At 50.2% G+C, this 14,113-nt stretch overlaps 1 protein-coding gene across 1 annotated transcript in view; it reads left to right on the top strand.

The window, feature by feature from the left end:
• cttnbp2nlb (CTTNBP2 N-terminal like b) overlaps positions 1-13,275 on the top strand; it is a 35,982-nt gene extending 22,707 nt beyond the window's left edge. The window contains exons 3-5 of the mRNA XM_071348975.1: positions 7,247-7,483; positions 8,407-8,514; positions 11,742-13,275. Coding sequence (XP_071205076.1) covers positions 7,247-7,483; positions 8,407-8,514; positions 11,742-13,142 — 1,746 coding nt within the window. The 3' untranslated portion in view covers positions 13,143-13,275. The remainder of the gene's footprint in view (positions 1-7,246; positions 7,484-8,406; positions 8,515-11,741) is intronic.
• Positions 13,276-14,113: the final 838 nt, after the last annotated feature.

The following is a 14,113-nucleotide window of genomic DNA, read 5'->3' as shown; positions in this document are numbered from 1 at the left end:
TGATATCGGTACAGAGTCAATGTGGAGGCTCTATACAGGTGGTATTGGTACAGAGTCAATGTGGAGGCTATATACAGGTGGTACCGGTACAGAGTCAATGTGGAGGCTATATACAGGTGGTATCGGTACAGAGTCAATGTGGAGGCTATATACAGGGTGTTACGGTACAGAGTCAATGTGGAGGCTATATACAGGTGGTATCGGTACAGAGTCAATGTGGAGGCTATATACAGGTGGTATCGGTACAGAGTCAATGTGGAGGCTATATACAGGTGGTACCGATATAGAGTCAATGTGGAGGCTATATACAGGTGGTACTGGTACAGAGTCAATGTGGAGGCTATATACAGGTGGTACCGATATAGAGTCAATGTGGAGGCTATATACAGGTGGTATCGGTACAGAGTCAATGTGGAGGTGTTACGTTCGTCGTTAGAATGAGACCAAGGTGCAGTGTGGTAGGCGTACATTTTCCTTTAATTTAAATGTTCCACAAAAAAAAACAATAAACAACTCAACGAACGTAAAGCTAGGAGTGCAAACACATGCAACAGAAACAGACAAGATCCCACAACAGAAAGTGAGAAAAAGAGCTGCCTCATCAATCAGAGACAACGATAGACAGCTGCCTCTGATTGGGAACCATGCTCGGCCAAAATCAAAGAAATAGACAACATAGAATGCCCACCCCAAATCACACCCTGTCCTAACCAAATAGAGAAATAAAACGTCTCTCTAAGGTCAGGGCGTGACAGTACCCTCCCCCCCAAAGGTGCCGGCCGCAAACCTTGAACCTATAGGGCAGGGTCCGGGTGGGCATCTACCCTCTGTGGCGGCTCCGGTTCGGGACGTAGCCCCCACTCCCTACGCTGATCCCTTCGCTTCTCTGGAACCGTACCGTGGATCGTCGCCGGAGACTCCGGACCGTGAATTGTTGCCGGAGGAACAGGACCGTGGATCATCGCCGGAGGCTCTGAACTGGGAACCACCGCCGGTGGCTCCGGACTGCAGATTGTCACCGGAGGCTCCGGACTGGGAACCCCCGCTGGAGGCTCTGGACTGCAGCTCGTCGCTGGAGGCTCCAGACCGTTGCTGGAGGCTCCGGACTGCGGACCGCCGCTGGAGACTCCGGACTGGGCACCGCCGCTGGAGACTCCGGACTGGGGACCGCCGCTGGAGACTCCGGACTGGGGACCGCCGCTGGAGGCTCCGGACTGGGGACCGCCGCTGGAGACTCCGGACTGGGGACCGCCGCTGGAGACTCCGGACTGGGGACCGCCGCTGGAGACTCCGGACTGGGGACCGCCGCTGGAGGCTCCGGACTGGGGACCGCCGCTGGAGACTCCGGACTGGGGACCGCCGCTGGAGACTCCGGACTGGGGACCGCCGCTGGAGACTCCGGACTGGGGACCGCCGCTGGAGGCTCCGGACTGGGGACCGCCGCTGGAGACTCCGGACTGGGGACCGCCGCTGGAGGCTCCGGACTGGGGACCGCCGCTGGAGACTCCGGACTGGGGACCGCCGCTGGAGGCTCCGGACTGTGGACCGCCGCTGGAGGCTCCGGATGGAGGACCGTCGCTGGAGGCTTTGGACTGGGGACCGTCGCTGGAGGCTCCGTGCCCTGGATTTCACTGCAGGCTCCGGGCCATGGATCATCACTGGAGGCTTCGTGCCATGGATTATCACTGGAGGCTCCGTGCCATGGATCATCACTACAGGCTCCGGGCCATGGATCATCACTGGAGGCTTCGTGCCATGGATCATCACTACAGGCTCCGGGAAATGGATCATCACTGGAGGCTCCGGAACATGGATCATCACTGGAGGCTTAGTGCCATGGATTATCACTGGAGGCTCCGGGCCGTGGATTATCACTGGAGGCTTCGTGCCATGGATCATCACTACAGGCTCCGGGCCATGGATCATCACTGGAGGCTTCGTGCCATGGATCATCACTAGAGGCTTCGTACGTGGAGCCGGAACAGGTCACACCGTACTAAGGAGACGTACTGGAGGCCTGGTGCGTGGAGCTGCCACAGGGCTTACCAGGCTGGGGAGACATACTGGAGGCCTGGTACGTGGAACCGGAACAGGTCTCACCGGACTGAGGAGACGTACTGGAAGCCTGGTGCGTGGAGCTGCCACAGGGCTCACCAGGCTGGGGAGACATACTGGAGGCCTGGTACGTGGAACCGGAACAGGTCTCACCGGACTGGGGTGATGCACTGGAAGCCTGGTGCGTGGAACAGGCACCGGATACACTGGGCCGTGGAGGCGCACTGGAGGTCTCGAGCGGAGAGCTGGCACAACCCGTCCTGGCTGGATGCCCACTTCCGCCCGGCAAATGTGGGGCGCTGGCAGAGAGCGCACCGGCCTGTGAATGCTCACTGGAGACACCGTGCGCATCACCGCATAACACGGTGCCTGACCAGTCACATGCTCTCCACGGTAAGCACGGTGAGTTGGCTCAGGTCTAAACCCTGACACCGCCAATCTCCCCGTGTGCCCAAACATTTTTTGGGGGGCTGCCTCTCGTGCTTGCCTTGTTGGTATAACACCTCGTAACGTCGCCATTCCGCTTTCACTGCCTCTATCTCGTCCTTCGAACGGCGATACTCCCCGGCCCTTGTCTAGGGTCCTGCTCCCTCCAGGATTTCCTCCCAGGTCCAGTCCTCCTGACCATGCTGCTTGGTCCGTTGGTGGTGGGATCTTCTGTTATGTCCGTCGTTAGAATGAGACCAAGGTGCAGCGTGGTAGGCGTACATTTTCCTTTAATTTAAATGTTCCACCAAAACAAACTATAAACAACTCAACGAACATAAAGCTAGGAGTGCAAACACATGCAACACAAACAAACAAGATCCCACAACAGAAAGTGGGAAAAAGAGCTGCCTAAGTATGATCCCCAATCAGAGACAACGACAGACAGCTGCCTCTGATTGGGAACCATACTCGGCCAAAAACAAAGAAATAGACAACATAGAATGCCCACCCCAAATCACACCCTGACCTAACCAAATAGAGAAATAAAACGGCTCTCTAAGGTCAGGGCGTGACAGGGCCTTCCTCTGACACCGCCTGGTGTAGATGTCCTGGATGGCAGGCAGCTTGGCCCCAGTGATGTACTGGGCCGTGCGCATTACCCTCTGTAGTGCCTTGGGGTCGGAGGCCGAGCAGTTGCCGGCAGTGATGCGACCAGTCAGGATGCTCTCGATGTTGCAGCTGTAGAACATTTTGAGGATCGGAAGACCCATGCCAAATCTTTTCAGTCTCCTGAGGGGGAATATGTTTTGTCGTGCCCTCTTCACGACTGTCTTGGTGTGTTTGGACCATTCTAGTTTGTTGTTGATGTGGACACCAAGGAACTTGAAGCTCTCAACCTGCTCAAGAAAAGAGCCGTTAAATTCTGCAACCACCTAAGAGGAAGCAATTCCCGAACCTTCCATAACAAAGCCATCACCTATAGAGAGATGAACCTGGAGAAGAGTCCCCTAAGCCAGCTGGTTCTGGGACTCTGTTCACAAACACCAACAGACCCCACAGAGCCCCAGGACAGCAACACAATTAGACCCAACCAAATTCTGAAAAAGCAAAAAGATAACTATTTGTCACACTGGAAAGAATCAACCAAAAAACTGAGCAAATTGGAATGCTATCTGGCCCTAAACAGAGAGTACACAGTGGCTAAATACCTGACTACTGTGACTGACCCCAAATTAAGGAAAGCTTTGACTATGTACAGACTCAGTGGCCTTGCTATTGAGAGAGGTCGCCATAGGCAGAGAGAGAGAAGACAGGCTATGTGCACACTGCCCACAAAATGAGGTGGAAACTGAGCTGCACTTCCTAACCTCCTGCCCAATGTATGACCATATTAGAGACACATATTTCCCTCAGATCACACAGATCCACAAAGAATTTGAAAACCTCCAACATTGATAAACTCCCATATCTGTTAGGCAAAATATCACAATGTGCAATCCGGGTAGCAAGATTTGTGAACCGTTGCCATGAGGAAAGGGCAACCAGTGAAGAACAAATAACATTGTAAATACCCTCAATATTTATCTGTTTATTTATCTTCCCCCACTATTCGTACTACTAATATTTGCATATTGCTAAAACACTGTATATAGCTGATAATATAACAATTGACATGTCTTTATCTTTCTGAAACCTTTTTGAGTGCAATGTCTACTGTTCATTTCTAGTCGTTTTTAGTTGATGTTGTTAAATTTGATTCTTCTAGGCCTCCCGGGTGGTGCAGTGGTCTAAGGCACTGCATCACAGTGCCACCAGAGACTCTGGGTTCGAGCCCAGGCTCTGTTGCAGCCGGCCGCGACCGGGAGGTCCATGGGGCGACGCACAATTGGCCTAGCGTTGTCCGGGTTAGGGAGGGTTTGGCCGGTAGGGATATCCTTGTCTCATCATGCACTAGTGACTCCTGTGGCAGGCTGGGCAGGCTGGGCACAGTGCACGCTGACCAGGTTGCTAGGTGTATGGTGTTTCCTCTGACACATTGGTGCGGTTGGATGCGTGCTGTGTTAAGAAGCAGTGTGGCTTGATTGGGTTGTGTTTCAGAGGATGCATGTCTCTCCCGAGCCTGTATAGGAGTTGTAACGATGAGACAAGACAGTAACTACTAACAATTGGATACCATGAAATTGGGGGGTAAAAATATATATATATTACATTTGTGTATATTTCATTAGCTTTTTTACAAGGCAACAAGGCAAGGCAACAAGGCAAGTCAGTTAAGAACAAATTATTATTCACAATGACGGCCTACCACTGGCCAATCCCGGACGACACTGGGCCAATTGTGCGCCGCCCTATGGGACTCCCAATCACGGCCGGATGTGATACAGTCGTTACATTGTAAACATATGTAAACATATGTTTCCCATGCCAATAAAGCCCCTTTTGAATTAGAGAGAGAGAGAGAGAGAGAGAGAGAGAGAGAGAGAGAGAGAGAGAGAGAGAGAGAGAGAGAGAGAGGGAGAGGGAGAGGGAGAGGGAGAGATCACTGTGAAACAGTGATGTAGCAGGAGAGGAATGCACTGCCATGCGGGGGTGGGCAGGGGCAGGAGTGAGGTGTGTGCGTGCATGTGTGTGTTGAGAAGTGGAATGGTAGCTAGAGTGGCCCTGGCGGCATGTGTAATTCTCAGTGGCATTTTGTTACATCTCTGACACATCCATCTCTCTCTCTGTCTGATATCTCTCTCTCTCTCTGCTCTCTCCGGTCCGCAGGGCAGAAGGCTGTAGACTAAGCACAGGTCTAGGATCAGCTCGTAAAGTTCCCAAAATTCCCAGGATTTCCAGAAATCCTGGTTGGAAGAATCCTGGAAACCAGAGGGAATAGGCAGGAAATCTGGAGTCCTTCAACCAGGATTTCTGGAAAATCTGGGAATTTAGGAAAAGTTACCGCAATTTTGCAACCCTAGCTCAAAGAGGACAACGGATGGGAGATTAGTGGAATAGTCAATCATATGGTCCCATTTTTACTAGGGCTGGGAATTGCCAGGGACCTCACAATACGATATTATCACAATACTTAGGTGCCGAAACAATATGTATTGCAATTTTCACGATTCTCACGATTCTATATGTACTGCAATTCGATATTGTAATCTGATGTTACAAACGTATTGCTCACCATATGTCTTCTGCAGGCAGACGAGAGAGCATGAGAAATAAAAATGCTGAAAACATATTGGCTCACTATTTTTTTAAAGCTGGAGAACAATCTACAAGGAAAAAATACAGGTGTTTTGGCACAACCAACTAGCGCTTTACATTTTTTTCTAATGGATACTTGGAGTCAAATATCGATTTAATATTGTACTAAAATAATATTATGATGTAACTGTATACATTTTTCCCCCCCATCACACATTTCTACTGTTGTGTGTTTGGGATTGAGAAGTCTGGCAGCAAACACACAAACTTCAGCTGGTTCAGCACTGTGTGTGTGTGTGTGTGTGTGTGTGTGTGTGTGTGTGTGTGTGTGTGTGTGTGTGTGTGTGTGTTTTGTGTGTGTTGTGTGTTGTGTGTGTGTGTGTGTGTGTGTGTGTGTGTGTGTGTGTGTGTGTGTGTGTGTGTGTGTGTGTGTGTGTGTGTGTGTGTGTGTGGTGTGTGTGTGTGTGTGTGTGTGTGTGTGTGTGTGTGTGTGTGTGCGTGTGTTTGTAACAGTACTCTCTCGCACTGTCTCTCACCCCGTCTTTCCCCTGGGAGGGGTTAACATCTGCCCCTTGTGGGGGCGTATGGATGGCCGCACCCCATTTGTGTTGGGGTGGGAGGGGCGGGCGGGCCATCTGTTAATGCCCACAGTCAAAGAACACTTGAAATGGTTGAGGTATTGTTGTGTTGTGGGACAGGCCTGTTACAATATGTGTCTGTGTATATCCAGCATTAAGTGAGTGGTGTATGTAGCAGTGTGTCCGAGTTGTTTAAATCATTGTACTGTATGCGCACACGTACGTGAAATCACAGTGGTGCCGTGTGTGTTATTCTTGGCAGTAGTAGTGGTGGGGACCATGCTATCTCCTTTCCACACTATGTTTCCTGTTCAGACATGCACTCTCACAAAGAGGTGGAGTACTTCATAATGTAGCTGAGTCAGCTTTTCAAACTTTAACTTTTTGTCCTCTTTAGCCCAGAGCTAGAAACATTAGGAGGCCCCATAGCCCTTGGCTAGGCTCTGCTCCATCTACTATTTATTTAACTAGGCAAGTCAGTTAAGAACAAATTCTTATTTACAATGACAGCCTAGGAACAGTGGGTTAACTGCCTTGTTCAGGGGGAGAACAACAGATTTTTACCTTGACAGCTCGGGGATTTGATATAGCAACCTTTCGGTTACTAGCCCAACACTCTAACCACTAGGCTACCTGCCGCCCCTAAAGCCTAAAGCCTCCACTATCTCTAGCACAGCCCTGGGCCACCAGGCTCTGCTGGGAATACAGCACTGGGCCTGACTGTCTGCTCAGAGTAAAGAAAGGTCTACCTCAATGTTAACCAGACTGCATGCATACATACATTATGAAACATGTCCAGTCCACTGTGAATTGATATGCTGCTCTATACTGACTGTGTGTGTGTGTGTGTGTGTGTGTGTGTGTGTGTGTGTGTGTGTGTGTGTGTGTGTGTGTGTGTGTGTGTGTGTGTGTGTGTGTGTGTGTGTGTGTGTGTGTGTGTGTGTGTGTGTGTGTGTGTGTGTGTGTGTGTGTGTGTGTTTGTGTTCCAGGCCCAGCACAGGGACTCGTTCGTCCAGGAGCGCTATGGCCAGTATGACCTCAGTGACCCCTTCCTGGCCCTGCAGCGGGATAGCCAGACCATGGATGACTGGTCCCCTTCAGACCCCCAGGGCAGCGTGGTGGGGCCCAACCCTCTGGCTGTGCTGAAGCTGGTCATGGCCCACTGCAAAAGGATGCAGGAGAGGATGATGGGACAGCTGGCAGCCGCAGAGAGCAGACACAGGAGGGTAAGGGCGTTCTTACACACACCCCTCTCTCCCAGACCAGTGTGTGTGTGCGTGTGCGTGCGTGCGTGTGCGTGTGCGTGAGAGAGGATAATGCTGCCCAGCCCCAGTCTTTGTTCCCGGCTGTGGTTGGGTGCTGGAGCTGGCACTCAGGCTGACACAATGAGCCTGTTGTCTCTTCTCCAGATTTCCAACACACCCGACCAGGACAGGCATACTGTAGCCACACCCAGCCCAGAGAGAGAGAGAGATGGACCCACGTGTGGCCCTCTATGTTACAGAGAGCTAGTAGTCTACCGGGAGTAAGGGGGGGAGGGGGAGACCCCACAGAGCCTCAGAACAGCAGCACAATTAGACCCAACCAAATCATGAGAAAACAAAAAGAGAATTACTTGACACATTGGAAAGAATTAACAGAAAAAACTGAGCAAACTAGAATGCTATTTGGTCCTAAACAGAGAGTACACAGTGGCAGACTGTATTATTTTGAAACTTTTGTGTGTGTAATGTTTACTGTTCATTTCTGATTGTTTATTTCACCTTTGTTTATTATCTATTTCACTTGCTTTAGCTATGTGGCCAATAAAGCCCTTTGAATTGAATTGAATTGAATTGAGAGAGAGAAGAGAGAAGAGAGAAGAGAGAAAGTGTTTATATTGATGGCAAATTCTTTGAAAGTATTGAGGAGGTTTGATTAATGGTGTTTTTCACTGGGTGAAAGTTGATCGTAATGGTTTTTTGCACTGGGTGAAAGTTGATTGCATTGGTTTTGGAACCAGGCTGCCTCCCGGGTGTGAGCCAGGTACCCCGTTCAAAGCCCAAGGCCAAGTCGTCTCAAAACAAAGTGACGTAGCATAATTGAATCCGCCCAATGTGTTATTTTTGTGATCTGTGATCTGATTGGTCCTCCACTGTTTGATTGGCAGGTGATTGCAGATCTGGAGGAGGAGAAGCACCGACACGCACTAGAGTCGGCGCAGGATGATGATGTCACCGTCATGCTGGAGAAGGAGAGGGAGAAACTACTGCACCAGGTGTGTGTGTGTGTGTGTGTGTGTGTGTGTGTGTGTGTGTGTGTGTGTGTGTGTGTGTGTGTGTGTGTGTGTGTGTGTGTGTGTGTGTGTGTGTGTGTGTGTGTGTGTGTGTGTGTGTGTGTGTGTGTGTGTGTGTGTGTGTGTGTGTGTGTCTAAGACGAAATCAGAGTAAGAAGAGGGACTGTTGAACATCAGGCGAAGAATCTTTGACAGACAAGCACGTCTGTGTCTGTGAACACACTCTCCTCCCACCTCTCTCCCTCCTCTCCCTTCTCTGTGTCCCCCATGGCCCCCACACTACTAGCTGATTGAAGTCCCTGTGAGTAGCCTCAGTTCTCTCTGACTGGGGATCTATTGTGTATCTCAGTGGGGTTGAGGAGTCTAGGCCGACACACACACACAACACACACACAACACACACACACACAGGCTGGGCGGCTCCATAGGAAACAAGGAGGAAGAGGCTATTGTTCAGCTGACCGGCAGCCTGGGGCCCAGGAAAGCCTGAGATAATGACTGTCCCTGACCAATCAAGGTCATCACACACACACACACACACACACACACACACACACACACACACACACACACACACACACACACACACACACACACACACACACACACACACACACACACACACACACACACAGCCTTACATAAATAGAGGCTTCCTGAGGGGTCCCTCTGTGTGTGTGTGTGTGTGTGTGTGTGTGTGTGTGTGTGTGTGTGTGTGTGTGTGTGTGTGTGTGTGTGTGTGTGTGTGTGTGTGTGTGTGTGTGTGTGTGTTTGTAACAGTACTGTGTTGATGTTTTCCTGCCTCTGTTTCTGTAGAATCTAGCAATGTTCCCAACAGGAGTCTGTGATGTTTTTTCATTAACTTTTACATATTACACTCTAATGATTGATTCTGATATGAACATCACTTGAACAGCACATGGCACTTTCAGAACAGTTGTTTTGGGATGATCCAATTTGCGTTTTCTTTAAAAGCTTACCCTTACCCCTTTTTCAGTAGAAAAAGACAGAAATATAAAGTAAAATATTTAATGTGGAATATAATGATGCAGGAGTACAGTCATGGCCCAAGATTTTGAGAATGACACAAATATACATTTTCACAAAGTCTGCTGCCTCAGTTTGTATGATGGCAATTTGCGTATACTCCAGAATGTTATGAAGAGTGATCAGATGAATTGCAATTAATTGCAAAGTCCCTCTTTGCCATGCAAATGAACTGAATCCCCCAAAAACATTTTCACTGCATTTCAGTCCTGCCACAAAAGGACCAGCTGAAATCATGTCAGTGATTCTCTCGTTAACACAGGTGTGAGTGTTGACGAGGACAAGGCTGGAGATCACTCTGTCATGCTGATTGAGTTCGAATAACAGACTGTGAGCTTCAAAATGAGGGTGGTGCTTGGAATCATTGTTCTTCCTCTGTCAACCATGGTTACTTGCAAGGAAACACGTGCCGTCATCATTGCTTTGCACAAAAAGGGTTTCACGGGCAAGGATATTGCTGCCAGTAAGATTGCACCTAAATCATAAATTTATCGTATCATCAAGAACTTCAAGGAGAGCGGTTCAATTGTTGTGAAGAAGGCTTCAGGGCGCCCAAGAAAGTCCAGCAAGCGCCAGGACCGTCTCCTAAAGTTGATTCAGCTGCAGGATCTGGGCACCACCAGTACAGAGCTTGCTCAGGAATGGCAGCAGGCAGGTGTGAGTGCATCTGCACGCACAGTGAGGCAAAGACTTTTGGAGGATGGCCTGGTGTCAAGAAGGGCAGCAAAGAAGCCACTTCTCTCCAGGAAACACATCAGGGACAGACTGATATTCTGCAAAAGGTACAGGGATTGGACTGCTGAGGACTGGGGTAAAGTCATTTTCTCTGATGAATCCCCTTTCCGATTGTTTGGGGCATCCGGAAAAAAGCTTGTCCGGAGAAGACAAGGTGAGCGCTACCATCAGTCCTGTGTCATGCCAACAGTAAAGCATCCTGAGACCATTCATGTGTGGGGTTGCTTCTCAGCTAAGGGAGTGGGCTCACTCACAATTTTGCCTAAGAACACAGCCATGAATAAAGAATGGTACCAACACATCCTGCGAGAGCAACTTCTCCCAACCATCCAGGAACAGTTTGGTGACGAACAATGCCTTTTCCAGCATGATGGAGCACCTTGTCATAAGGAAAAGTGATAACTAAGTGGCCCGGGGAACAAAACATCGATATTTTAGGTCCATGGTCAGGAAACTCCCCAGACCTTAATCCCATTGAGAACTTGTGGTCAATCTTCAAGAGGCGGGGAGACAAACAAAACCCCACAAATTTTGACAAACTCCAAGCATTGATTATGCAAGAATGGGCTGCCATCAGTCAGGATGTGGCCAAGAAGTTAATTGACAGCATGCCAGGGCGAATTGCAGTGGTCTTGAAAAAGAAGGGTCAACACTGCAAATATTGACTCTTTGCATCAACTTCATGTAATTGTCAATAAAAGCCTTTGACACTTATGAAATGCTTTTAATTATACTTCAGTATTCCATAATAACATCTGGCAAAAATATCTAAAGACACTGAAGCAGCAAACTTTGTGGAAATTAATATTTATGTCATTCTCAAAACTTTTGGGCACGACTGTACTGCATGTGTATCTCACTCTGCAGTATTTGGGGTGGAGGTATATCTCCACTCTCCTAGACTCTGACACCTCCATGTGGTCAGACGAGAAAACTGCTCAAATATGTCACTCGTGTGCCTTACATTTTAGTCATTTAGCACAGTGTTTTACAACCGTGGTCCTCCAGTACCCCCAACAGTAATCGCTTTTATTGTAACCCTTGACAAGCACACCTGGTTCAACTTGTCAACTAATCATCAAGCTTTCAATGAGTTGAGTAAAGTGTGTTTGTCCAGGGGTACAATGAAACGGTGTACTGTTGGGGGTACTGGAGAACCAGGGTTGGAAAACACTCATTTAGTAGACACTGTTATCCAGAGTGACGTACAGTTAATGCATTCATCTTAAGATACTGTAGCTAGGTGAGACAACAACATATCACAGTCGTAGTAAGTACATTTGTCCACAAATAAAGAAGTTATCAGCAAAGTCAGTGTGAATAGGAAAATACACCTACAGGTATGCATGCGCCTATCTGGGGAACAAAATGTGCTAAGGGAAGTTGAAAGTTGAAATATCAACCTCTATCTCTCTGTGTGTTTCTAGTTGGAGGTGGAGCGTGCAGCAGTGCGTAGGCTGCAGAGGGAGCAGGAGAGGGCAGTAGGCCTGGCAGAGGAAACTCTGTCCCAGCAGCAGCAGTTGTCCTCGGACCTAACCCTGGAGCTCCAGAGAACCACCAGCCAGGCCCTGGAGGAGGCCCAAAGAGTCAGCCAGCTCCGTCTGCAACTCCAGGAGGAGAGCTGTACTTCAGAGAGCCTGAGGGGGGCCCTGGAAGCGGAGAAGGGCAGAGCAGCGCAGCTTGAGGCCAGAGCAGAGAGCCAGCTGGCTGAGTTTGACACAGAGAGGGAACAGTTAAGAGCCAGGATCAGACGAGAAGAGGAGAGGAGCAAGGGGCTGGAGAGAGAAGTGGAGGAGCTGAGGAGGAGGTTGGAGGCAGCAGGAGAGGAAGGAATGGTTAGGAAGGCGCAGGAGACTGCGGTGAAGGAGGTGAAGGAGGTGAAGGAGGTGAAGGAGGTGAAACGGTCTCCTTCAAAGATAGCGTCAGTGGCGGCGTCAGTGGCGGCGTCAGCGGCGGCGGTGTCCACCTCGAGCCAGACAGAGCCTGATGGGAAGGCAAGCGTCGACCCTAAAGTGACCCCTGTCTCAAAGGTCAACGGGCATCACCCTAACCCTCCGCGGGACACTGACCCCCCTCAGGAGGGCGGGGCTGTGGAGAACGGTGGGGTAGAGAGCGAGTCCGGAGCAAGTCTTCCCTCCCCTCTCCACCCTCACCCTCCTCACCCCCACTGCCAACCTCACCCTAACCTCTCCCCCTCCAGCACGGCCTCCTCCTCCCTCTCCTCCTCCCCCATCTCCTCCCCCACGCTGGCTAAGCGTCTGGTCAGCCCCGGTGGCTTCCACACGTCCTCCTACCAGGCTGGAGTCAACCAGCGCTTCCACGCCGCCAGGCATAAGTTCCAGGTGCAGGCTGAGCAGGAGCAGCTCCAGCAGGGTAGCACGGCTCCCCTCTCCCCCCGGGACCTGTCCCCTACCACCACCCCCATCCCTCCACCCTCAGAGAACAGCACGGCCAAGCAGCTAGCCCGAAACACCGTCACCCAGGTCCTGTCCCGTTTCACCAGCCAGCAGGCAGGGGCCAAGCTACCTCCACTGAACAGCTCTCCGTTTGGGACTGACTACCGGAGCCTGGCAGCCTCCCCTCCTGGGGGGAAAACCTCGCCTGGAGGACCCCTGTCCCCAGGTATACGCTCGCCCCTCACCCCTCGGTCCGAGCGGTGCTACCCGCCCCCCGTTCCTAAGAAACCGGGTATGAGCCCCTCTCCAGGCTCCCCCGACCCCCAAGCCGGGGCCAGCCTCTTCCCAGAGCTGACGGGGGGCTGTGGGCTAAGCAGCAGTGGGCAGGAGGGGGCTAAGGAGCCAGACCTGGTACTCTCCTCCGGTAGCTAACAGCTAAGGGCCACGGCAGCTAGAAACTGATCTAGGATCAGCATAGCCTTCCCAAATCCTTCCCATCTTTAACCATTAGGGAGAAAAAACTAAACGGACCTAGGATCAGTATCTGTGATCAGCTTTGTCTTATTCCCCAAGGAGCCAGTGCTGTCCTCCATCAGCTAGCAGCTAGCAGCGTATGGACTTCCTCATTCCAGATGCGCTAGTTTCTCTCTCCCATTTGCACTTGCTCACTCACCTTTAGGCCCGAGATTCAATCCGAGCGCTCTAGTCAACAATGCAGCTTTTAAAGCCAATGTTGCTGGGTTCAAATAGATCGCATTCAAGGTAAACGCTGCTGATGTTGGCTCAATCGGAAATGACCTCAGAGACAGTAAAGAAAGCAAGACATCTCACAGGATCATTTTTTTCTGGTCGGGCGGGTGAGGCGAGCGAGCGAGCGAGGGGATAAGTAGACCAGAGCCAGCTGTTATTGGTTAGTTTTGCATTGAAAAAAAATTGTCACGGTTTCTGTCTGTGTAAGTGGGTGTTTCCTCTCTCACGTGACCATCTTTGAGCATGCTTTCCCGCGTGAACTTATGTGAGAAAGCAGGCTCACACAAGAGAGGGAACGCCCACTTAAACAGACAGGAACTTTTTTTTTAAATGTCAATGGTAAACGGCCTTTTTAAGACATTTTCATTATCCACCATCTTTGATTACCTTTAAATGTCAAGCGCTTTAATGTGGGTCCACCGCGGTCTGGATTGGATCCTGGCCTTAATCTCCTGGATGTCCTGCAGCAGGCAGAAAATGCTCTGCAACTGTCTACCTACCACTACTTATACCAACTCTGTAGGCCCTATTTTGACCACATATATTATCCGCTTAGTATCAAATGAAAGCTCAAACACTACCTAGCAAACTGTCTAAAACACTGTCTAGTTAACATGAAATCTATAATATACTGGGCGTTATTGGATTCGTAA

Source organism: Salvelinus alpinus, chromosome 17, assembly GCF_045679555.1.
Source record: "Salvelinus alpinus chromosome 17, SLU_Salpinus.1, whole genome shotgun sequence".
Lineage (NCBI taxonomy): Eukaryota > Metazoa > Chordata > Actinopteri > Salmoniformes > Salmonidae > Salvelinus > Salvelinus alpinus.
Note: the sequence above shows the minus strand (reverse complement) of the source record. Positions and strands in the feature narration are given on the sequence as shown.